Below are 27347 nucleotides of genomic sequence, written 5' to 3'. Positions count from 1 at the left end.
AAAAATAACAGTTTCCAGGCTGGGCAATGCCTTCACTGGATTCAAGTTTTCTACACAACCAAAAAAACCAACCTGCTTCCTCAGCTCCCTCCTCCAAATGAGAAGCTGAGGCCTCCTTTTATATCAGGTGGCTGGGCGCTGATTGATCGTTAATCAACCTAATCAACTAATCAACCCCAGCCACCTGAACATAATAAACCCAGGCAGGCAGGGGAAGTTAACCCCATCCCTGCCAATTTAAAAGGGCAGAGCTTTGCTCTGCCACAATGTGTTTTAAGTTCAAATGACCATTGTGCGAAGAAACGAGCAGAGTAATATGTGCCAAAGAAATATTTTTATTCATGTTGGTTTATATATCGGAACAAAAATAAACCTGTTTAAATTTGGAAGTGGTCTGTCATAAATCCGTCTGTCCAGATCGCTTTGATGGAGGAAGTGACATACTAGTTTTGAATAATTTAATTATGTCGTATTGCCTAGACATGAACATCTAGGGAATATGATTAGTGTAATAGATTTCTGTTATGATTTCCAATTATTTTGAATATCAGCAATTATAGTATTGTAACTTTAAAGATGATTTGCACAGTAAGACAAGTAATTTTGACAAAGTGAATATAGAGATGTAATTTATAGATCAAGGTGTTGATAAATTAAATATTATTTTTAAGGAGCTGTTTATTTTAATAAACTCAACAAACAAATGAAAACACCTATTTGCAAGTAATTTAACCTTACAATTTATTGTATGGATGATATTTAGCTATCTAAATGTACAGGGTAGATAGTAAAACCAATGTCTCATTTTTATAGAAGTTGCTGTAGTTGAAAACTGTTATTTTTTCAAGGAGTCGAGATGAAGGTGGATAACGTTTTATATTCCCCTGATGAAACTGGTGTAATCAATAAGTCTTTGAAACATAAATGATTGCTAGTTGAATCAAAAATGAAATCCACAACTACTTTCTTTTGTGTTAGAAAGAATACATGTTGACGTTTTCGGCTATAGAACTGTCACTTGTGTTTGAATGACTTATGAAACATAGTCAACTGTGATCTAAATTGCGTGTTTTGATCGTGCTGAGTTTGAAATGTTTGGCCTTTTATGAAATAACTAATTAAAAAAAAAACAGTTTATCATATGCATCAGAACACTATTCGTTTTAACTAGATATATTTCTCTGGTAGGGACATACCACTTAAAAGTATTGTAAATTGAACTACATTCTAGCTTGAGCTAATAATGGGATGTTTTAATGTTATTTTAGCCGTTTTGGATAGTTATCCCCCGTCTAGCACGTTCTCGACTGCATGTACTCTCGTTTTAACTAGCTTCAGGCATTTGAAGTAAGTAGCTGGACAGGGCTACAATTAATTATTTTCATCCCAGCTGGGATAAAATAGTTACAATATTACTGGCTGCCACCAGTAATATTGTAAATAAATGGTTTAAATGCATTCTTTTGTTTTGTGGTCTCCATTACTGTATATCCAACCCAACTGAGCACAGGTAAAAGAGCCTCTGCGTAGTCAATAACAAAATCTGCTAATAAATAGGCCAAGGAATCGTGAATTCACTGAAGTGGCGACAAAACACAAGGCAGAAACCGTGGCCCTTTAATGGTGAACATCAGTGGGGCATGTATGACACCGTTATTGTGCATCTCAATTTTGTATTTTTAATTGAAATGTTTTTGTTTTTTTTTCCTTTTACTTATAGATTGCTAATCTCCTGTAAAATGAATCTGATTAAATCAAACTGTCAGAACTAATGACTCGAATTGACCCGAGCCAGATAGGTGACTCGACTCAATGGTTCCTTATGCAAATAACCTTTATTTATAACCTTAATAGAAAATTGCACCATGTACTGCTTAGTACAATAGTAAATGTGAAACAATATTTAATGCCCAATTGAAAGGTATTCTTTCTTTTTTAATATGAATTTAATACGCCCATCATTTAAACTGTGTTATTTTAGTTTACTGCAGACAGTTTACACTTTTACAACAAGATGTAAATGTGGCAGCCTTAGGTGGGAGTGATCCATTGGAAAGTCATTCTTATGTATTTCAACCTCCTCTGAGACCTCTGGCAACATCTGTTTATGTAACTTACCATGGTGTTAAAATTATAATTGACATGAAGTGTGGTGGATATAATGTAGTTGAAATGAATTATATGTACCCTTAACAGCTGGTGTAAGTCAATGCGCCTACATTTTAGTTACAGAAAAAAAAAAATCTAACAACAGTAAGTGAGTGCAGATCCACCTGTGTTTGTGATTCTCAATTCCAAGTGGAGATAATCAGTACAATGTTTAATCAACCCACACCATCAGGGAGCTTTCAGCCCACTTGAACTGTTTATACCAACCAGCTAGTTTTTTTTTTTTAACAGCTGGTCTACAGAATGAGATGATAACAATCTATTGAATACGCTGATGACAATCAGATTGGGTACAGAACCCTTAATAGTTTACTGCAGTATAGCATTTAAAAAGCATAAAGCATAAGGTATTGTGTATGTTAAAAAAAAAAAAGAAATGTGCTCCACAGGATACAGCAAAGGTAAAGTTAATGCATTTCTTGTAAGGGTGTTCTGTAACACTATGCGCAACTAAGCGCACATCAAATATATTTTAATGAAAGTCCTTTACATGTAATCAGCAGCCTCCTAACCTCATAAACGATCACTGCGTGAAAAACAAGAGCAGAGGAAACCAAAGAAAGATTTTTAATCATGTTGGTTTACATTAATACCTAAACTGTCATAATGGTAAGATATTGTCTGTTCGGTGAATAATCTATTTTAAATTATTTTTAAACGCATTGTAATTAGTAGATTGTATGGAAGCCCAGTGAGCCTTAGAATTGTCTCTTTGATGTGTCAGTCTTCTGCACCTAAGTACTGAAGATCAGATCCCAGCCGGCAACTTTAAACTTGTGATGAGAATTTGTTGAGTTTCCATATCTCAGAAATGCTGAAAACCGGGGTTCTTTTGTTATCTTAACAATTCAATGAACTAAAAGCTGGTACTGCCAAACAATTCCTAAGGACCAACACACAGAGCTGCACCTCCTCTGGAGGTAAAACAGAAGGACATAACAGAAAAGTACAAATAAGGCCTGGATCCAACCCAATTTCTATGAAAATCACCTTTCCTTAGTATCATCACTGTCAGGTAAGTGAGAGGATCTACAGGCAGACCAAGGATTGTGCCCATGAATTTGATGTTATATAAGTGTAGGTGGGCATTTTTAATATTGCTGAATCAACAGCTCTTACTTCTGTGGTGTGGTATTCCACATACTGTGAATGTGTCAGATTGATGTTATGTTAGCCTATATCCAGACTGAATTTGATGAAACTTTGAAAGGGAATTTGGTCATTTGTTATGATATACTCTTCGTCTATACATGTAGGACACGGTGACCTACTTTATCATGATACTAACATGGTGCACAGCAACAACACAATTGTAGGTTAAAAATTATGAATAAACTTTTTTTTTTTTTTTTTTTTTTAATTCACTGATCAGAATGTATGTTGAGAACAGCAATTGATAACCCTATTGAAACTAATCTAGCATGTACAAAAAATGTCCTTGTAATGTGTACCAAAAAATATAAAAATAGTGTACCTCACAAAATGCACCATGCAAGGCCTCCTTTCTGAAATATGAATGAAAGAGGTGTAAGTATGGGTGAAAGAAATACAGAGAGATGGCAGAGTGGCAACATACATGTCGGGTTGATTTGGAATAAAAGCTCAGTTTGGGATTCTTCCATGTTGGATTAAGATGTGGGGCACTTTGAAACGATTCATGTCAGATTGATTTTGAATAGAAGTTAAGCTTCAATTCGGGATTTTTGCTTTTTGAACTGCATTTTCATTCTTTAACAAAAGCAATACTGCATATGTGAGATAATAGGTATATGTAGTTCTACTTTTATTCACAATATCATCTCATTAACTTACTCCAACAGTTTATCATTCATTTTGGTTGTCCTTTCGCTATAACGAACCCCTCGATATAACGAGGGTGCACTGTATTTAATATGTTTTAGAAATAACACCTCCATTGACCTTGCATGTGCTAGTGAAATGGTATCATGGGGCAACATAACTGGTTCATCTGTATAACAGGTGTTTTTATGACAGAATAGCACAGTATATTTTAATAATTATCAATGAGAAGAATTACCAAAAATGTCAGCAAAGAATGTTAATATTGTTCTAAGAGAGCTACTGTTTGACTGCTCTCCATCTGATGGATATCCACTGAGACTGCACAGGATCAATAGGATTCATATAATGGAACTTTGCACATTGTTTCAAGCACTTAAAATTTAAAATAAAACATCTAAAAATATGCTTGGAGTGCACATACACTTCATCCTAAATGCTTTGTATATGTTCATTAAATCATTTCCATAGTTGTGAGAAAAATATAAGACATATGTAAAGTTTTTTAAACAAGCAGATCAGTGATCTGCTTAATTGGAATTTGGGGTGATATTAATAGTGGTGCATTATTTGAAATACAAGACAGCAGGGCATGTGGTTCCAGTCTGAGAACCAGGGTTCAAGGTGTGGAAAGCTGTTGGACCTATGTCTGTGCTGTTCCCAGAGGCTGCAGCTTGTGAATCTGTTCTCCAAGCCACCAAAAAAAAAAAAAAAGAGAACAGAACATGCCTGTTTTGCAAACTTAGATGAGCAGAGATTCCATTAACACTCACCATACTCCTTGCAATGTCATAAAAAGGTTATGAGCAATTAGGTCTGCCGTTAGTACTGAATGTGAAGAACTTCATTTGCATGATTATTTTTAGTACACTTGTTAAAATAATTAAAACATCTGGTTTTATTAGTGGAAATAAAGATTGACTAGGTGACCTGCATTATTGGAGAAATAATATAAAGTATTATTAAGTGTTGTCACATGCTGCCCATTTTCTCACATGTGCATTCATGTAGATATATGTCATCCTGTAAATTGCTTTTTTTTTTGTAAGTCGGGGTAATTCTTTGCTGTTCTTAGTAAGGAATTGGTTGTGGTTGGCAGGTCATGGAGAATAAGCTTTCTGTTTCTCAATAATAGTATCAGTATTGGTATAGATTTTTTTCTGCATTTATCATTTTCTTTTTCTTTTACACAATACAGCAAAGTGACTTTTTTGATAGCTTTTTCGGTATTCCAAAACCCACCCCCCAAAAACCAACCTTTATTTTAGTAGTCTTTGCACTGTCTTTATATTTAACTGTAGCCTACACTGCTTTTTTAGTCTTACCAAAGCTGCTTTTTTAAAACCCTTCTCAGGATTTTGTTGTCAAAATGCAGTGGTATGATATATAGCATGGTAAAGTAAACTGTATAAAGTGGACAAATCTTATGTTTAATTTATTCAGAGCAACAATATACATGATATGTATGACAGTAAAAGGTGCTGTTGTATACTTATATTCCAATATATTCATGGTTTTTATTGTATCTGTGGTTTTGTTTTTTCACATGCATGTACAGATAGACAGAGTGAAAACAAGGGGGTTTTTTATAGCGGTGATAGCCGATTGGCTCTGTTTGTATTGTGTTAAAGGGAGACCACCAACCTATTGCGAGTCCCCTCCAAATTTAGATTTTCATTAAGAGCAGATTTATGTCCATACTCCCTTCCCCCTCTGTAATAGATTTTTTTTTTTAATTTTAATTTTATTGGATATAAAGCCAACTCAAACTGAGCAGCTGTTGACTTTGACACTTGCATGTACTTTCTGTATTTCCATGGTTTTGTAGTGATAATTAAATATTTAAATACTAGTTTATTATCTTCAGATGTTTGGTACATGCAGTCCTCAACGATATTCTTTATATCTGGCCAGGACAGCCTTTAAAAATGACTGTATACATCAAAGGTTAATTCTCCTGGTTAAATAAAACATTTATATTTGCCATACAAAATGAAGTACTTTTTCAGTAGTGTTGCTTTATTAATTAAGTTCAGTTGTATTACTATGTATATATATTTTTTTTCAATGGTTGTTAAGATTGCTTGCTAGGCCAGTGTACAGCATATAAAGAAATTGATTAAACCCTTGCTGATCCCTACATAAGGGGATTTACCCGCTGAGGACTGCGTGGCAGTTTTTAAGTGAGCCTTGTGGTGGTGTGTTTTAACATTCGTTCTTCACTGCCTCATAGGGTTTGTGTGTGTTGTTTAATTTTTGGCAGTTGCAAGTTAGTGAAGGAGCTAATAGGTTTCTGCAAAATAATCCCTTCAGCGAGTTCCAAACTATTTCATTGGACACCTTCCTAAGTCATTCCTGGCAATGGTAATTAATGCAAACACATGGAGTTCTAATTTAATTTGTTTTAATTTTGGCACCTCTGTTCCTTTAGCAATGAATAATCATTAATTGACTCGGTAGTGGTTTATTTGTCTAATAATTATATATAGATTTTTTATTTTTAATGTTTTTTAAATAAACACCTACCTACTGTTTTAAATAGACTGAATATCACATATTAGGCCTATATTTAAATCAGAAAGTATTTATTGAAACCATGTTGTGCTCAGCTAAGTAAAGGAGCTAATGCGATGCCTTGTCATATGTATTTTGTTTTATTCTTAAGTTCTACAAGAATGCAACCAAATCTGTCATCTAAGCATTTGATATGCCATCAGTACGGTTAACCAGGCTATGTTTCATTGGTGTAAATTAAGCGGTACGAAATGATCCTGTTATGTCTTCAGTTGTTCACTGAGATTTCGGTAACTAACAAGTCATGCGCACCTATAAAGCGATTTAAAAAAAAAGAAAAGAAAAAAAAGATGTACCACATTATCATTGAATCCTGCATTGTATTACCTCATAAATTATAAGGTTACAACCACAACCAACCAAAATATATAAAGTTAAAACACACATTGCACTAGTTAAACAGGAGAAGTATGCAAGGTACTGATAATATATATATTTAAAATGAAAACAGATAGATAAATGAATGCACCCCAAGATTGTACTTCGTCTATTATTTGTACTGATAAAAACAAGGAGGCCATTACTTGGATCATGGCTAATGATTATCTACCTAGTATGTGTTGATTTTTAGCGTGGGTGAAACCAGGGTTAACATTATAACACAACCGGGGCCAACATTCTCCATGACAGATTAAATATAGCATTTTATAGACTGAATTAAACCTCAGTTCTCTAAATCAGAAAGCTCTATATGCAATGGTTTCACGCTTTGTGAAAGATAATGTACGTGTCTAAAAAACTAATACCAGTAATTATCAAGAGTATATAGCTGCAGGTCTCCCACAGTATAACTCACACAGGGTAGCTCACATGGGGTAGTGCTGCGTGCGCAACTCGTAATTTACGTAGTGCTTCATTGACTCTCAACACCTCTACCACGTAACCATAATACCCCACAAACTTTAGGTTTAGGGCTAGGTTATTGTTATGAAATAAACTTTCTTTTAGTACTGAAATGCATCACCCTTATCATGTGATCGGGCTGTAGCATATAATGATGACGTCTATTACAATTTGTGCACACAGCACTACCCTGTTTGAGCTACCCTGTGTGAGCTACGCTGTGTGAGCCTTCATTCTGCACCAGTACCTCTCTATAGTTATGTTTACTCGTTTAAATGACGAAACACACATGAAATCCATGCCCAGTTTCACATGGAAACCCGCATTTCCCATGTAAATGTTAACGAGCGTGTTTATTTTTAACTATAAATATTGCAAGGGAGCAGGTCAGTTGTTACTGTGGAGTCCAAGACAGCAGAAAGTAGTGGCGGTTTTATGATTAGCAGTGGTGTAGTTCACCTTAATGATAATGCAGGCGGCTTTATTCAATTTAAGGCTGTTTAAATTTGTTTGAAATTGCATTGGGTCAATATGACCCAAAACATAACAAATGTACCTAAATTCTGAACATAACAGGAGTGTTAATAGATCAATTAAAAAAAAATATCCAGCAAAAAAAGACTTTAAAGAGTGCTTAAAAGGTACCAAAAACAATGTACACATGGATAGTACTTGGAACTGCAGATGCAAGTCAAAAAGTAGGTTTGAAAGGCAAAGAGAGAGATATAAATGAACATTGCTAAGGGGACTAAAACCAATTCCAAAAAGTTTTTCCAATATTATAACAGCAAGAGAACATTCAAAGATGAGGTTAAATGTCTAAGAGATACAAATGGCAAAATCATAGACAAAGAAAAAAAAAGAAAATATATTAAATTATTACTTTTCACAAGTTTTTACAAAGGAGGATACGGACAACATGCCCCACATGTCATCCAGTTCCTATCCTGTTTTAAATAACTTTAGCATAACTGATGTAGAAGTGTTAAAGGGACTGGGATCTCTTAAAATAAACAAATCCCATGGGCCGGATGAGGCCCTCCCAATAGTACTCAAAGAAATGAAAGAAGTTACTTACAAACCACTAACCAAAACTGAACCAAGTAACTACAGATCAGTAAGCCGGACTTCTATTATATGTAAACTTATGGAAACTATAGTAAGATCCAAAGTGGAAAATTACCTATATGGTAACAGTATCCTGGGAGACATTTAGCATGGTTTTAGTAACGGGAGATCGTGTCTAACTCACCTGCTTGATTTTTTTGAGGATGCAACATCGACAATGGATAATTGCAAAGCATATGACATGGTTTATTTAGATTTCAGAAAGCTTTTGACCAAGTCCCGCATAAAAGGTTAATTCTCAAACTGAACGCAGTCGGGATTCAAGCAAATGCATGCACATAGTGCATGCGGACCGATTCTCATTTTTTCATTATGTTCTTATATACACACACCTCTTCAGACAAAACCTGTAAAATTCAACTCTTCCCTTCTGGACAATATAGCACTCTGCCTTTAATGCACTTTAACTTGCACTTATCTGTTCCCTGTTTTGCTGTATTTAATCCTGCACTCAACCCAATATTTAGTATCTTGTATTTCACTTGCAATTGTATCTAACCCTCATGAAACTATCAACACTGTTATCTGCTCTTGAACTGCCCCGATATCAAATCGTACTGTGTTTTATATTTGTTTTGCTTTCCATTCATGATGAAAAATATATTGTGGTGTTTTAGATTATTATTTGGCAGGCTGGATTGGGTGTTATGGCAGCATATGCTGTATATTGAGGCCTCTCCTTTTATCTAATCCTTTTTATTCCTTTTTGTGTCTAATTATTATCTAAAGCAGTATAACAAATCAGGAGTCATAGCAGTGGTTGTCCTTGGGATCTTAAAGCATTCCAGTAATAAAAAATGATGCTTTCATATAGTCCCTTAGTGAATTAAGGACATACATCATTATCTCTCCCCGTCTATCTAGTTGCAGAACCCGTTTACGCATGTAAAAAGTGTTCATCCTTCCTTGTTGTCATAGAGGACAATTTTTATAACACACCATGATAGGTGACCCTTTCTTTTTTATTTTTGCAAGAATATACAATGTTCTTGTAAAAGTAACTGCAAATTGATATAAATTAAGGGCTGCGTATTGTGAAAGATTAATCTAATCCAATAGGGGTAATGGCTGTATGTTCCCCTTGTTGTTCTGTGGTACATCGCTGGCTTTTTAAATAATCGATTTTTTGATGTGTGCTTTTGTGAGTAAACTGGGTCACTTTAAACTTAAAAACCTCCTTAACAGACCGAATCTCTGACCCAGTGTGCTGTATGTCTCAGATAAGTGTGGGAGACACTATAACGAGGTTTATTATTTGTCATCGGCTTTGACCATCTGGTGCAGTATGTGCCAGTTTCAATCAAATGCAGCTCTGTTTGAATTGTATTACACTGCTAATCTAGTGTTTTCTAATTATTTTTTTTACCTTTTGAGATACAAGTACTGCATGTTTATAACATATGAAAGCAATATACCTGAAGCATTGATGCAGGACATACATTTCTTGAAAGCTGATGTATATTAAAAAAAAAAATAAGAATAATATCCATTTTGTAATTGATCTATTCGGCTTCTTGATAATTGTAATCCTGGTTGTGGAATATTTAAGTCAAATCACTTCACATAATTCTTCTAGTGCAGCAGCCAGCCATTAGCCATTAGCGGGACTGTCTTTTATAAAGAGAGGAAAATGATCAAAGCAAATGTGTAGCATCTTCAAAAGTATTTGGATAAATTACTATAATTATTTTATGTAATTTATATCAAGGAAAATAACCACACTTTTGTACAACTACAGTAAAAAAAAGTGCTATATGTAATGTAAGCTTGCCAGCACCATTATTTTACCTGTAAAAAGTATTGTTTATTCTTTTTATTTTATTTATTCATTAATAATGTTTTTAAATTAAGTCACATGCTTATATAATACCTAAATAAAAATGCAGTTTTGTGTCCAGAATATACATGTTGTTGTTGTTTTTTGTTTTTTTTTGCCTGTGTGTGTGTGTGTGTGTGTGTGTGTGTGTGTGTATATATATATATATATATATATATATATATATATATATATATATATATATATATATATATATATATATATATATATATATGCCTGAAAATAACACCATGTCATTTCAAAAAGTATAGGTTCAAGTGCTGGTCTGTACAGAAACCATTGTTGGACCAGAGCAAATATTGATATGATAAGCTTCAAATCTAAATGCTGTCTTGGTTAAGCCATGAGCTTAACTCTGTGTCCTATGATAAGTTTATGGACATATAAGGGACCACGATTAAAATACTGATTGATCAACTGAATAGAACCCATTGAGCATTGATTCCTGTGCCATCCAAATACCGTTATTTGTTTTTTTTGTTGCCTTGTCTTTCCTTCATACCTTTCTCTACCATTGCCTCTGATGACTTAATCACAAACACCTTGCAATTCTGTCTTCTCTCCCCAGAAAGCAGTTGCTTTGTATTGTGTTCAGGCTAAGCACATGGTGTTTTGTGTAGGGAACAGATGGCATATCACCATGAAATTGCCCCAGTATAATTCAATGCAGTCTTGCGGCGTTGCTTAGATATGTTTTATACCTTATTCAATATTGAAACTGTTCAAATATATGGTTCCCTTTCAGTTCGAAGACGACCAACAATGAATACGTTTGGTATATGCCTGCCACAGGTTAGGTATTTGCTGAGAATTGTATGTCACAGCTGCCAATAGGCACCTCCGGGGGGTGACGTCCTCGGTCCCGCCTACAAAGGGATTAAGTATTTACTCTGCAGAGACCACTTTCATTTTTGCTTCTTACAATCAGGTAGGTATACTAACCTCTGCAGTTGGTGTGATTTGAGTATGTGTGAAAGAGCTCTTCTTATGTATTTTCTGGTAGTTGCCCTGCAATTTTATCGCTGGAAGTCGGCTTGCCACTTCCCTGGAATTAAAAACTCGGCTTCTGAAGATTGATCTATAAACGCTGTGCAACTGCCTTCAGTTTAAATAAAAATATATGTATAAAAAATGTCAACATCCTACATCAGCTGGTGACTGTAGTCTGCTTTCTTAACCCTACAGCATTGCTGTTGTTTGTTGTCTTTTTTCCTCTGCTACTGAAGCTAAAAAAAAAATAAAAAAAGACGAAACACATGATTCTTCCACCGGGTCACAGCTCTGCCAAGCCCGCTGTTGAGTCGACGCAGCTGGCCCGTCAACTCGGTGTGTGCAGCCCTAAAAATATGAATCTATCTATATCTATATCTATATCTATATCTATATCTATATCTATATCTATATCTATATCTATATCTATATCTATAATATATCTATATAAAAAGTAAAAACCCTACCTCTTCAGCTTCTGCTGTGTGTGTGTGTGAGTGTGTGTTTTCTTCCACTGCCTCACAGTTTAAAAAAAAAAAAAAAAAAAAGTGCTTCCTCCAGTGGGCCTGGTTTTACTAGCTCCAATGTCGAGTAGACTCCATGGATACATCGACCCGTCCACCTTGGTGCGTTAGGTCTTTTAAAAAAAAAGAAAAGAAAAAACTTACTATCTGAAGGCTGTGCTCCACACTGCTGCAAGCTACGCCCAGCCCCAGTTGCAACTGCATGCGGTCCAAACAAGACACCCAGACCGGTACCCTTGGTGCTTTGGCGCCCTTGGTGTTTCGGGACCACAGAGCCTCGTAAACGTTGTGTGCCTTGGTGCTCTTGGTGTTCAGATGCTCTCTGCATTCGGCACCCTCGGTGCTTGGACACTCCATGCTTCAGTGCCCTCGGTACCCCAGGGCCACAGTGCATTGGTGCTTAGCCCTAGCACGTCAAGATGTCAAAATTCTACCCTTGCACATCCTGCGGAGGGATGCTTCCCCAACAGCACAAACACATCCTCTTAGTCAAGTGCCTGGGTATGCAGCACACCTCCTCTGCCTTAGGGAACAAAATGTTCTGCACAATCTAAGCAGCTTCCCAGCCACGGACCATGCGTGTATTTTTAATAATAGTAATATATAATATCTTAATTTTTTTAAAGCGCCTTTCATATGAGCGAGGGATGGTGACTCCTTCCCACAAGAAGAGACATAGGTGCACCTCAGAGACTGGTACTACCCATCCTTCAAGCTCAGTTCAGGCGTTTATGGAGCGAGCCTCCAAGGTCCCTGGAAGGGATCGCATGAACAGTGGCACTCTGTTTTCAGAATGGCACAGATTTGAACCCCCAGCCCTTCTAGGTGTTTCAGGATTTTCTGGAGGAGGTACAGTCTTCTTGGCACTGACTGACCTCTGTGCAGAGTGTCTCGAAACAAGCAGCCCCGCTGGCTTCCTTGGATGTAGGGTCTAGCAGAATTCCTGCTGGTGGATTCTACTATCGCAGCCCTGGTGCAAGCCCCTCAGGTAGTAGGTCTGTCTAAGGACCCTGCATGCTCCAAGGGCCAATTTATGATAACAGAGACCTACCTTAAGAAGGCTTATGTAGCTGAAGAGCAAGTTATATGCCTGGCCAACACGACAGGTCTCCTCACAGCCTACCTGGATGGTAATTTGCACTTGGCGTCCCTCCCAGAACCAGTAGCTTCAGAGCTAACCATGTCTGACATATGCTGGGAAGCCCTGCGCTGGTGGAGGCAAGCCTCTTACCTGCACAAAGGTGTAAAGATGGGAGTAATCCACAGCCATCAGATGGTGATGACAGAGGCATCCAACTCAGGTTGGGGTACGGTCTGGGCAGGCAGCGGAGTCCCGCAGTCCTGGTAGGGTCGCTGGACATCCCTGCACATAAATGCGCTGGAACTGTGAGCAGCTCACCTTGCTTTCCAGCATTTCCTTCCAGTGCTCCAAAGGAGACATGTCCTTTTCCGCACGGACAAACAACATGTCTCTAGTAGCATATGTCAACCGCCAGGGAGGACTTCTGACCCTGGGGTTGGACAGCGTAGCCTTTCGGCTATTGACCTGGACAGAAAGGACCCTACTATCCCTCCAGGCTGTTCTTCTTCCTAGAGTGATGAATTTGGAGGCGGACCTCCTTTTGAGAGAGGGTCCTCACCCATCAGAATGGCGACTCCACCTGCAGGTGGTAGGGCGCATTTGGCAACATTTCGCGAAGGCCAGAGTCAGTCTCATTGCCACGGCAGAGACGACTCACTGCCCACTATGGTTCTCCTTCCACCGCTGCGGTGGTCCACTAGGTGTTGACGCCCTAGCCCACAAGTGGCCCAGGATGTTCTTGTATGCATTCCCATCAATGCTGTTGCTCACGGCCTTCCTAGAGAAAAGGCTACAGTTCTCCTTGTGGCCCCCAGATGGCCCTAGGAGAATCTGCTTTTCAAACCTTTGCCAACTGCTATAAGACCAGCCCACTACACATGGATCTCCTCAGTCAGACGAGAGGCACTCTGGCACTCAGAACCGGGCAGACTCCAACTGTGAATCTGGTCCCTGAACGGGACCATCTGTCTGCCTTAGGGCTCTGAGACGCAGTTGTCAGGACACTGCAGAATGCTAGGGCATCCTCCACAAGATCGTTGTACACCTATAAGTGTAGGTATTTTCAAAATTGGTGTATGACCAAAGTTAATGACCCCATCTATTGCCCTGTAGTAATCATTTTACTGTTTCTGCAAGACCTGCTAGTATCTGCATGCCATGTCCCCATTGATTCGGTGTTCCGAGGCGCTCATTTCCTGGTGACACACTTCCTGAAGGGCACTCAGTGGTTATGTCCTCCTAGAAAGGACATCTTCCCTGAGTGGAGTCTAGGCGTGGTATTGGAGGCTCTCACTGAGGCCCCGTTTGAGCCTATACATTCCATAGAGCTGAAATATCTTTCTATGAAGACCGCCTTTTTATTCCATCACCTCCACTAAGCGGGTTAGTAAGCTACAGGCTCTGTCAGATGCAAATGTTGCTTTATGTGTATTTGGGAGGATGGAAACTCCTCATAGCAATGTTGGAGGCATGGAACCAGGGGATGTTAGCACGAAAAGTGACTTTTCCTCGCTAAGGTGGTTACGGCTTTTCATTTAAACCAGTTGGTGGAATTAGAGGCTTGCCTCCCCCTCCTAGCCTTTTCTTTGGAGGAGATCGGAGATTGAATTTCCTCTGCTCTGGTGGGGGCATTGAGATGTTATGTGGAAGGTCTGACCAGCTCTTCGTCTCTTGGTCTCCCTCCATCTGGGAGGGTGGCCACGCACTCTACCAGAGGAAATGGCGACGTTCTGGGCCCTCTATAGAGGAGCTTTATTGACTTTGTACTGCGGCTAGCTGGGCTGCTCCACACGATTTACCAGGTTGTACCGACTTAACGTGGCGTAATAACTCTCTATTTATTGAGATAGGGCACGAAGGTAATTGAGGTTCAGGAACTCACACCAATGTGTGAGTGTAGTGTTTGTAATGGTACGTTACCCTCATATTCCCTGAAAGAGAAGACGACCACCAAACCTTGCAAGGTCGCATCATTTGCATTCGCGGGTTTAATGCAAAAGAGAAAGTGAGCTCCACGGACCTCGAAGGTACTAATCCTTCGGTGAGGCGGGACTTTAGGAGCCCTAGAACGTTGCAACCCCCGGGAGGGATAACTACGGCAGCTCTGACATAAAATGCTCAGTAAATACCTGACCTGTGGCAGGCATATCGCAAAAGTATTGGTTGTTGGTCGTCTTTTGTTTCAGGGAACCAGGGTTACATCCTTAACCTAATGTTATAAATGGCCACTTTCCAGTTCAATCTTCAGATAGAATGTTGTTGGTTTATTTAAGAGATTTATTTCCCAGATTAATGTTTTTTTATTTATTTTATTTTAACAACCACTGTGTAAAGATTTATTCAGCTTGGGTTTTATTTTCACTGGAAGTTATAAGAACATGCTACACAATCAGAACACTGAGCCCAAAACACAACTTTTTATTAGCAGGTAAATAGGAATAAAGATCATTGGTAGGTATACAGTCCAGTATAGCCAAACAGTCTAGAATGCAGATAGACCACAGAGAACAAGACATTTGAGAGCACAAACATGCCTAAAATCAGTAACAAAGAAAGAGCCGGAGAGAGAGAGAGCTGCCCCAGTAATTACATGGAAAGTAACTACAGTCTTTTTCTTAACAGCAAATCCTCATTAAAAAACTGCATGTTTGTTTGTGTTGATTTGTGCAGCTGTCAGAATGCTTTTATTGCAAGATCATTCATATGTTGTCAAATCTTGGAATAATAGGTTTGTACTTGGTAGTGTCAAAAGTCATTGATAAATGGGAGAAAGTGGGAGACTATAAAACATGCGGTACATTATAGTATCTTGACACTGAAACGTACACCAGTAGAACTATGTATTTATTTATAAAGTTAATGACAGGAAGTCATTGTAATGCATGTGGGTGTTTTGGATCTCCCAGTTTTGAAGCCCAGTAACCTTTAAATGATTGGGTTTCAAGAACTGGTACATTGATGAGCACTAATTGTTGCAACTAACAACTATATACCATGTGGCCCAGTGAAAGTACAAGGAGTTTGGCTTTAATTAAGCTGAGGAAATGCCAAGCCACTTTTTTCAGGAACAGTAGCATGAAACTTGGTTCCAGGAGACCAAGTTTGAGGCAACTGTACTGTATCAAACCCCAAATCTTCCCTGGTGTGTTATGCAGTGGATTGAAACCTAGTCTCCTGAAACCAGGTTCCAAGCCACAAAGTGGCCTCGTGTTCCTTCAGCTTTAGACAATTAGACAATAAAAGTGGCCTAGTCAACTGTTTTGTGACTGACTCGAACTTTGCCTATAGCCTCATTTGTTTTAATCTATTATACAATTCAGATAATTTATTTAGTTTTGCCATGTGGCCTCTCCACTTACTGAACACTGACATTACATTTTCACTGTCATACAAAGTTCTAATGAAATACTCAAACTAGTGCTCATGTAAGACTTCGTTGCATATAGTTAGTCTGCCTATCATCTCCCAACACATAAACAAGTTGTAAATTGAATTTGCCATTTTTATCAAATTGCAGTCACTTTTTCAACACTTCTTATAAATGTAGCTATAATCTTCATTATCACAGTTTTTTAGCCTAGTAGATTTATGTCAGTGTCATTTCAGATTGAAGTAAAATGTTCCTGTGATTTTAATATAGCAAAATTGGACCCTCAAAATGTGTGATTTCACAGTTTTTGTATTGCTTTCAATATTTATCAGAGGAACTGCATGTGCTGCAATATCTGAAGCCATAAAAATATAGCGACCACAAAAAAAATATTTTACAAAAATATTATTAGTTATTATGCTTTATTTTGATTAAAATTAAAATTGATGTTGTGTAAGATCATTGCACAGTACATTGCTATGCATGGATATGATGGACTGCTGATAAGAAGACTGGACAGAAAGCTGGTGTTTTATTATATCTTTTTTCTTATGTAATGGACAGATAATAGCTCATGATTTAAGATTAGGATGGTAATATTTACATATTGTGTACCATTCAAATAATTTCTGCTTACTGGTACTGATGTGAAGCTGAAATATGTAATTTCAATGTTTAATGTAAAATCCAGTGCCTTTAGCACAGTCAGTATTACAAATGCTATGACATTTCCGACTCCACACTAATGCACATGACTGACACTGGAAAATAGTTTTACAGAGTGCCACTTTTCTCTAAAGAGGCAGTGTTAAAATAAGACATAACAGATTGCCTTAAAAGGGTCTTTCAGTTGTCATTATTGTGCTAATGCCACTGTGAATGTTAATGCTGAGTAGGAAGTAGGCACCGGTCCAGCTTGCTAGGTTAAAAGAAGAAACTTAACCCTAGATAAAGTAGTGGAATAAGGGTTGATTTAATTGGGTGGATGGGGCATAATTATAATTGTTATATTTAACAGTTGTCTGGTTGCACATTAATTATGTTTTGTACTTTATTATGTCTGCAGTACACTGTATATATAAATTAAGGTTTTAAAGCGAGACATTCCATATGAAAGTTTGGCAGTCTTATACCATGTGGTAGTGCCCAGAATTGGAGCTTCCTATTTGGTGGATGAAAGTTCTGTTATTTCAGTTTTTTTTTATAGTATTATAATACTAATGCTATTAAATTAAACGTGAGATAGCTATCTATATGGCAAAGTAAGACTCATGTCTACAATTTGCCGTGTAGAATAGATTAGAAAGCGTACGTGAAGGTAGTGTTTTTGTTATGTATTGTTACTGTATATTGATGTGGCCCAAGTGATACCAATGTGATATATTTACTGTGTAGAAGTAAAAATGGTATACGCTTATAATGACATATGTTGGATGTTTACAATTGTGGGTTGGAAACCTTGTACATTTACTTTAATGTTATAAATTATTGGCAAAAGTATTTATATTTTCTATTTGAAGGGTCAAGTGGACTCCTGTCTCGGTGTTATTCCATTCTCATTCAATTGAAGCACAGTGGTAAGGTTCCTTTTCTCTTAATGCCATTCCATCTACAGTATTGTGTTGGATTTATTGAGCAAGGCTTACAGCTGTTGACAAGATCATGATCTACTATTTCATAGAGATAATGTCCTACTGCGGGTGTAATGATGTTATTTCTATCTTATCTCTGTAAGATTAACTGTGTGTTGATATGTTTTTAGGTAGATAAGTGCCTTTTTTATTATATATATTTATATATTGCTGTTTTGTTGAACAAAGTGACAGAAATGACTAGATAATGATGGAAACAAACATTTCCATTTCTGAAATTGATTAAAATGTTATCCTTGTCTTCTATTGTCTTCAAATGATTGTATATTGGTGAAATATAGCACTTCCCCCGACCAAATCAGATAAGATGTGTGAAATGTTGGAATTTAATTTAATCCATTGTCTATTTTGTACTGAATTGGATTAATAATTGGGGCTAACAGGCTATCTCACTCAGATTGCTAGTAGCAAAACACTTCAGGACACATTAATTTATTAAGGCCACTGTATAACATTTAATTTAATTTATCATTATTTTCCTCTCTCTCAAAATTGAAATTTAGCTGATAGGTGACATTAAGGGGCTAATGACATTTTTGCCAGCTCCTTGGCTTTATAAAAGTCAGAAATCCTAAGTATTTACATTGACAATGCATGGCAACAGTCTTAATATTGTATGTGTAGTAACGAAAAAAGTAGATGCCTTAGTCATCTATGTAAATGACTGATATGTTCAGAGCATGTGACTGGAATTTCTTGTTGTTTTGCATTTAATGGATTCAGCTGCAATTGCTTAAAAGAACTGAATGTACAATTAATTATTATGGAAATAAACAAGAGACCATGGCCTACATTCAGTTTCCTTTTTGGCGTTGTTATCCAGGTTTTATTTGATTTCCTTGCCCTAATTCATGGAAAATAACTTTTTGGGAGTGATGGCGTGGGGTGAGTAATGGATTTCTCCATCATTAATGCGATTTTAATGAAACAGTAAATGTATCTCCAAAAAGCTTATGAAAAATATTTAGACATGGTACCCTGTGACAAGGTACACCCTGCCCCTATGTTTATTTATATTATGTTGTATTGATATTATTTACTGTGTTTTATTTTAATGTAGGTTGACAGGGACGATGGTTGCTTTTCGTCTCTGCCAAACTACACCTCGTGAGAATGCTTGGTCGGCAGCTAATGATTTATTGACAAATTGGCTGTTGGCCATGCATATTAGAAATCTTGTGCAGAATGTGGTCGAGGGATAAACAAGGTAATTGATAGCCGGTTACTTACTGGGGTTGGTTGGAAGAGAGAGTATCTGTGTGAGAGAGACGTTAGTAAGAGAAAAATAACAATTGTTACTCGTGCTGGCTTTACACAGCACAATACTTGTTTGGTTCAGTGTTTTGTCTATTTGTTTTGGCCATCATGCCTTTTTGTTTGTGTAAAGTGTTTTTGTTTAAACGCTTTATTTTGTTTTAATAAATAAGAGCGCATTTGCGACTCACCCCGTAGTACCTTGCCTGTGTGTCAACTTCTTGGTCTGTGATGTCACCACTCGACCATCCTGTCACAAGCCCTCCCCCACCACCCCCCAAAAAAAAGAAGCATGTCATTTAAACAACTGAAAAAGCACACAGGATCAAGGATTCAATCAATTCAGTGTTTAAATTTTCATAAATGTATTTGTGTATTGATTTCAATTGCAGTTTGCAATTGCAATTTTGTGAAGGCCAACAGAAATCTAATAATAGCTTGCCGAATCTGATTTTCCACCCATAAACCCGCGGAAACCCACGGAACGTCAACGCAGAGCTCCCAAAACAACGTCACAATGCTTTAACCTCTGTCAGTGATGCTGATAAAATACATTTTCACATCTAAAGAGGGTATTTACTATTTATTTAGAGATCCATTACCCTTATCCCCAGGGGTGCTGTTTTTGTTAATTAGTTTAATTTCTGTTGTGACACAGAACTGTGATACCACAGCTTTTGTCATATGTTTTTTACACAACTTTCATTATAGTTAGGTGTTGTGCTTTTTAATCATGCTTAAGCCATAAACATCACTGAATTTTGCTTTTCAAAAATCCCAGTTCAAGCACTGAATCATGTCTGCAATATACTGTGGTGTGTGTGCTATATATATATATATATATATATATATATATATATATATATATATATATATATATATATATTAGTGTATATATTTATAATATTTATATATGTACCTTTTGTTTTCCTTTTACAGCACGAATTGTAAAGACAAAACAGTGGTGTGAAATGCTTCCTTGTTTGGAAGAAGAAGGATGTGATTTGCTAATAAACAAATCAGGTTGGACTTGTACGCAACCCGGAGGCCGAGTTAAAACAACAACCGTAAGTCACATACTGGTACCTGGATTAATCATTGTTCCTTTCTTTTCGGTTTTGAATTCACTACAAAAAAAAAGTATCCTACTAAAAGAAACAAATCAGATATTTACATTTAAGGAATGTATATCTGGAGAATGCCATGGTAAAATATAAAAACAATGTAAACTCTAAATATGTAAGCATATTACTATGAAATGGATGTTGTTTTTTTTTTCTTTTCTTCTGTCCTGGGGAATGGTTTATGCATTAGGACCATCGTTATGACTAGCCTGATTTTGTTTTTCTACCTTTCAACAAAACACGAATACAGTACCAGTACTGTTTCTTCCATTTTAGACACAGAGCACTATTATCAAAGCTGTTTACTTCAAAACAACATTAGCACCATTTTTCCAGTAAAAACACACATTGTGATAATGATGACTTGAAGTAAACAACTTTGAGAATCTAGCCCACAGAAGATATCATATTAATACTGAAATGCTAATATTTAGCTTTTTTTGTCTGAGAACATAGACTATAAATACAGGGGGAGTATTTATTGTAATTGTATACATTCTTGAGAGGGAAGCATTGGGACTTAAGGCCTGTAACTTTCTACCTTACTAAACCTGAATATTTAATGTCGTGTGCGCTTGTTAGAATGCAAAATATATCAGATACATTGGGGTTTAAAGGGCTGAAAGTATGACAGTAAACCGTTTCGTATCAGTGTGATGGGACCAGAGTAAGGGCGGATCTGTAAAAAGGCGGATAAATTAATCCTGTTTTAAATACCATTGTACACAGCTATAACAACTACTGTACTATATTATTATTATTGTTTTAGATTCAGCTTTTATTAGGGAGCTCTGCTAAATCCCTTGTTTAGAAAGATATGGGTGTTAATGCTTTTGACAGATTAGCCATCTGCTGTGTGGGTGCGTGAATCTGCTGCTGAGTGACAGGCAGGCGATCAAGACGGAGGTTGAAGTTGATATGCCCCTCAGGCGAACAGGATTTATTTACATATTGTGGCACTGAGCTACGGGTTTTCTAGGATATAATGAGACAGACAACAGTTGCGGTTCAAACTGCTGTATTTGTAATTTTTTTAGCATTTCATGAACAATGGCTCTTATTCCTGTCCTCTCACTTGCAAACTCAACCACTCTTTTTACTCTCTCTCTCTCTCTCTCTCAATTCTCCCACCACCAGATCCCGCATCTCTCTTTCAAACTGTTATCACACCCAAGTCCCTCCCCTTCCTCCCTCATTGGTCCAATACGCCCTATCTCTGATTGGTCACGTCAGAACTGCTGCCACCCCCCTCAGTGACATACTCACACATAGGCAGTCTCTCAGCTCTGAGACAGACAAGCACCAAAAACACACAAAGAATGCTAACAGATCTGGAACAAGAATAATACAGTTTACAAACACACATTATTTCCAGAGTTCTCCCACCCCCTTCCCCAGTCCATAATCAGGTCCATCTCCACGTTGTCTTGAAAATCAGCTGCCCCTTCACTACAATACACAGTGTACAAAACTTTGGTAGGATCTACTATCTGAACTTATCTTATCTGATCAAATAAACTAGTATTGCTGAAGAGATTGATCATAGTGGACAAACGGTTAGGGCGGATATGTGACGGGCTGATACGCGACAGATTGCTGTACTTTTAAGTGGTGGAAATGGAAATAGTGTGATGTCATATATAAAGTCTTTTTTTCACATTGGTTTAACATACATATTTGGACTTTGGCTAAATAGTTGTGCAGTAGTTAGCTTGCAAATCAGCTTTTGGATCACATTATATACAGACTTCAGTCCTGTTGTGCTTGCACTACATCATCCCCTTTAAGCTGCATTAATGTGGTACATGTGTGTCTAACACTGTAAAGACATTTCCTTTAAGAAAAAAACAATGCATTTTTTGCTATCCCCTTCAGCGCAACCTGCATAAAAATACAAATTAGCTGTGCGATTGAAATGAACACGCACATTTGAATTTGTAATAAAATACACATTTTTATTTTTGCACAGAACAGACCATGATGAAAGCTTGACATCATTATATTGCAGTAGTAATGCCAATAGTCAATATTTTGAAACCCACAAAAATGTATTAAAGCAATACAAAGTATTTGCAAATTACAAATCCTTAACATTAATTAATGGCAGACAGTAGATGATTTTAACATGTCACTGTAGTAATATTTAGCACAGTTAAAACAAAAAGCAGTGTTTATTAACAATAACCCACAACATAGAACAAACACAACTGTTTGCAAGGTGCATACATTGAATGCACAGGCTCTCCTTTGGGACCTGATTTTAAATTGAGTGCAGACCAAATTGTTAAAATACCATTCATGTCTGTTAGACTTTTAGGTCATAGGGCTACACCCTAGTGGAGGGGACTACGTTTCACAAAACTACTTTAAACTGACTCTCATATTCTACTCAATTTATGAACATCCCCCAAATTCATGTTAAAGGGTACGTAAGGACATTTTTAATTTTATTGTGTTACATGTTCCCTTGTGTTTCTACAACTGTTTATGTAACGTGTGTGTATTGTTTAATGTATTTATTTATTTACATTTTAACCACTTTAAACTTTTAAATTGCATTTCTTGCCCCAAGTTGGCTTCACATGTACCTGCATGAACCTCTCAGTATTACATTTCCCGACATCATCCTGCTCACTTATCTAACTGAGATGGATTTAAGCAGGAGGATGATGGGAAATGTAGTTCTGAGAGGTCCATGCAGGTACATATGAAGCCATCTTTGTTTTTTGTTTTTTTATTCACTGGTAAGTTTTTATAGAGTTTATGGAAACTTATTCACAAAGAAAAAGGGGATGTCTTCACATTGCATACAATTCTATACATACAATTTACTAAAGTACTTAAGTAAATATATAAAATGTTGTTAGGTTTGCAGTAAAACAACACCAGTTATGAAGGTAATGTAATCAGTATTAATGCTAATCAGTGTATGAGAAATCAATGATAAAAGTAATAATACATACATTTAAACTTCTTGCAGTACCTGTGCAATGCCTGAATTGTTTATTCCTGGTTTGGCAACTTTATTTAGAGGTGTTTTCCTTCCTGAAAAGGTGTTTGAAATAAATTGCATTTTGCTCTTCATTTTTAAATGTGCTAATCAAAAAACATAAATCTAACATAACATCTGTCTTAGAACACTTATCAAATATTCAAGTGCTGTGAATATTTTTTTCAAAGCCATTATATTACAAAAATTATTTTAATAGTCTTATTACTCCTGTTTTGAGAGTTTTACAAAAGGAAAAGATACATAGCATTTAAACGACTTTTTATTCCTAGAAGAAATTGCACAGTTCCTTTTAATTCATCTCTGCTGTATCCCGTTCACAATGCATAGCAACTCCTTTTCATTTGCATAATCAGTGGATTTTGTATGAAAAACAAAGCAGATGGGTAAGCGATCCCTCACTATAAATCAATGTTATGTTACTCTGTGTTATATTGGCCACTTTATATAGGCTTCAGTAAGACAACAAAAGCACAGACAAATTGCTTCATAGTGTTGCATATGTGTATGAAGCTGTGAATTTTGGTATTTTAAGTGCCATTATGCTGCTTCAAATTAGATTGCGAACATAAAGGGAAAAAAATGGGGTTTGAATTATCAATGTTCATTCTTTTTATAGTACTTGTTTAAAAAATAAAATTACAATTCTGAGCTATAGTCAGTACTCTCATATCCAAGCCTATAACATTTTGACTTCAGTGACAGTTAAACACGTGTGACGCATATCTGGTTATTTCATTTTGGCCCGTTCCAACCCTTGTATCTTTTTTGTATTCCCTGAAAAATGGACAATATCAAACATACATATCTGAAATGACTGTGTTTTAAAATAAGCAGGCTTCTATTTACATATACTGTAATGGTTTTGTTGGTACAGTACTACTATGACTAAAATATAACTTTCCAAAATGAAAGAGATGACATGTTAACTGTAATACAGTACATATTTTTAAAACATAAAAGGCAATGCAATTTAGCAAAACCAAAAGATTAATAAAATAAAACAACAACACAGTTTCCAGAATTAAAACAATATCCAAAGTCTTCAGAATTGCAGAATATAGTACTCGATAAGGCTCTAATGTCACGGTCCACTTGCAAATGAAAATGCACAAAAGCAACTAAAGATCACAGATACAAAAAATGTTTTTTTTTTTTTTTTTTTAAATACATCACAGTATCTAAAACTGTTTAACGATCAACTGTTCTATTACCCTAGCTTGTCTCGTTTGCTTTTGTTTTGGCTGTATTTTCATCAGGAAAGCGCATTAATTTGTTACATGATATAATGGGGACTGATTTTATTCTAAATACAAGGGTGGTAAAATGCGACTGACGTGTATCTTGGTAACGGATATCTGAGTCCTGACTGTATTTTTGTTATATAAGATACCAGAACAAAGTATTTATCATATATACCGTGGTCCATGTTAAACCTAAGAAAATATTGAGGTGCTAAATTAGTGAAGTGTCAACACGGCAGACAGTAAGGGTTATTACTCAAACAATGTGCTGTCAACATGACTTAACCATTAATTAATCGAATGTGTGCATTATTGAACCCTAAAAGCGCTATGCTTTTTCACGTGCTTTAGTTGTGGTTCTTATATTATTGCAAAACCAGTCCCACGTGTCAGTAACCAGTTTTTTGTTTTTTTTCTAGTTGTTTTTGTGCTGGGTGTAGTTATCAAGCTTTAATGTCAAGCATCATTCAAAAGGCAAACTAAATTGACCAGTTAATGCGGTTGCCCGACAGATATTCAAATTTAGCTTTTCTTGCTGGAAAAATCAAGGTCAGTGAAGATTATTGTAACAAAGGAAATGTAGGTCTTTATTGAAGAAAGCAGAGTGACTGGCAGTATCCCATGGCATCATAGAATTAATCCGGTTGAACTATTTATAGAAGTCTGTGTGCAGGTTATGTCGGGCTTCTAGTTGTAAAACCAATGCATCCCCATGAAAAAATAAATACAGACAACTATGTCAATCAATTTTTTTGAGATATTAATAGAGTAGAACACATTTATATACCAGTACAGTATACTTAGTAAATGTTTTTGATGTTGCTATTAAAGTATGATAAAACTAAACAATGAATGATTCTAGAATAGACTAGGTGCAGACACTATGTTGTAGTTTTAAAGGGTAGTTTAAGATTTGAAAGTGAATAGGTGGATAATGTTTGTGAAGGAAAATACAGGTTAAGTTGAAATCCCTTGAACAACTGTGTACACTGCCGCTCATTGTAAAACCTTTTAATCCAGATCATTGCTAAAAGTAATGTCTTATTATAATGTAGTTCTCTATAATTGCACATAAAAAATTTAAAAAACAACAAAAAAACCTGATGATAAGGAGGACAGTTTAAGGAGGACAGTTTAGATGCAAAACAGTTTTCTCTAATTACTGTGCAAATTACAAGGGACGTTCAGTTGACGGCAAATGCCGTTTATCAATGAGATCCAATGACGTCGGTCAGGTGTATTATAATAAAAATTTCACGTGACGTACGTGCTGTAAATTGAACGACAATTTATAATAAAAATTTTGTAAACGACATTGACAGCACTGTCGTAGAGGTTTTCCAAAAAATGAGTGGTTGAAATACAATGTGAATTAAAAAAATAAATAAATACTGCAAACTACCACAAGATGCCTTTTACTTAAGAAGATTGTGATTTAAATCAATGAATATACCATATGTATTAGAGCTGTCTCTTGTTTTGGTCATCATTTTATTTTTTATATTGTAGAACTATAGGTCGCCATATTTTTAAATTTCACCAGGAGGTGTTATTGGTTACAAACCCGACGACAGGTTACAGGTTACTTGTAAACTACACGAGGCAAGACACTCACTTGTGGAAAGGAAGTATCACTTGGTTTTTGTGCATACGCAACACAAAACAATGATGAATCTGTCTGAGTGCTCTGGATTATTATTATTAATTTTTATGATGAAACAGATATAGATAGATGTATTTTTCTATTTATCTTTGGGAAATATACAAAAACACCATGCTAGAGAAAAGGTTGGGGCATTTACAAGATTCCAGCTTCTAAACAAGGTCAAAACAAGATAAGGTATTTTTAAGAGACCATGAATGTTTTTGTGTGGGTTAGACAGTGTTACAAACTTCATTGTATGTGTATATATGTAAGGTTACACAAGTCGACATATCTGACGGCACTAAATGTATGTGTACTATATAGATATGTATCATGCACTGAAAACATTAATATATGTGTTTTATTTTATTTTTTTCTTAATCAGTACCCGAAAAAGATCTGGGCACTCTGACTTTTTACCCGTGCCGACCTCCAATATATATGTTACCAATAACATATATAAGTTGGCCAATAACGTCAATAACAAAGCACTGTTGTCAGAGCCCAAACTGCATTGGCCAGTCATTCACATCATTGGCCGATTTTGTTGGTCGATATACTCATAAAGATCTAAATAAGAACTTTGCACTGGCAATGATGACATTGCCCAGTACTAGATGGTCAATGCTGCAACAATCGTAAATACAACTACTAAAATATGCTGGAGGTAAAAAAAAAAAAAAAAAAAATTTGCTTTATTCAACAAAATGTATTCAATGTTTAAAAGAACCATCTATACATATTTAAATTAACAACAATACATATGCCATTTTAGAAAATATTGATTGTCAATTTATAACAAACTCTATCAGCTTTGAAAATCAAATACCTTCTCAACTATTATTTCTAAATAAGAGAACAACAGACAGATATACACATCACTGAAAATAGAAGAACTGCTTAATAGCAAATATGAAACCGGAAAATGTATCAAACTCAAAAGATTTATTTACACAATATTTGCAAATGCTTGGAATGAAAAGAATGAGAAAATGAACAAAAACATGTATATGCTTTGAAACACAAACCCAGTAAAACAGTAATAAGATTACTAGCAGACGATGTAATTGGGGAAAAATAATAGTAGTAATAATAGTAATCG

The 27347-nt window shown here is 36.2% G+C and overlaps 1 protein-coding gene across 4 annotated transcripts in view; it reads left to right on the top strand.

Annotated features, from left to right (window-relative positions):
- The window catches only part of LOC121319752 (chemokine-like protein TAFA-5), a 121446-nt gene that overhangs the window by 71315 nt on the left and 22784 nt on the right, over window positions 1-27347 (top strand). For all 4 annotated transcript variants that reach the window (XR_005950748.1, XR_005950749.1, XM_041257528.1 and 1 more), the window contains exon 3: window positions 20162-20289. Coding sequence is in view for 2 of the 4 variants with exons in the window: in XM_041257528.1 (XP_041113462.1) it covers window positions 20162-20289 (128 nt within the window). In the remaining 2 variants the exon portion in view is untranslated. The remainder of the gene's footprint in view (window positions 1-20161; window positions 20290-27347) is intronic.

The sequence above is a fragment of the Polyodon spathula genome, chromosome 8 (assembly GCF_017654505.1).
Source record: "Polyodon spathula isolate WHYD16114869_AA chromosome 8, ASM1765450v1, whole genome shotgun sequence".
Classification (NCBI taxonomy): Eukaryota; Metazoa; Chordata; class Actinopteri; order Acipenseriformes; family Polyodontidae; genus Polyodon; species Polyodon spathula.
Note: the sequence above shows the minus strand (reverse complement) of the source record. Positions and strands in the feature narration are given on the sequence as shown.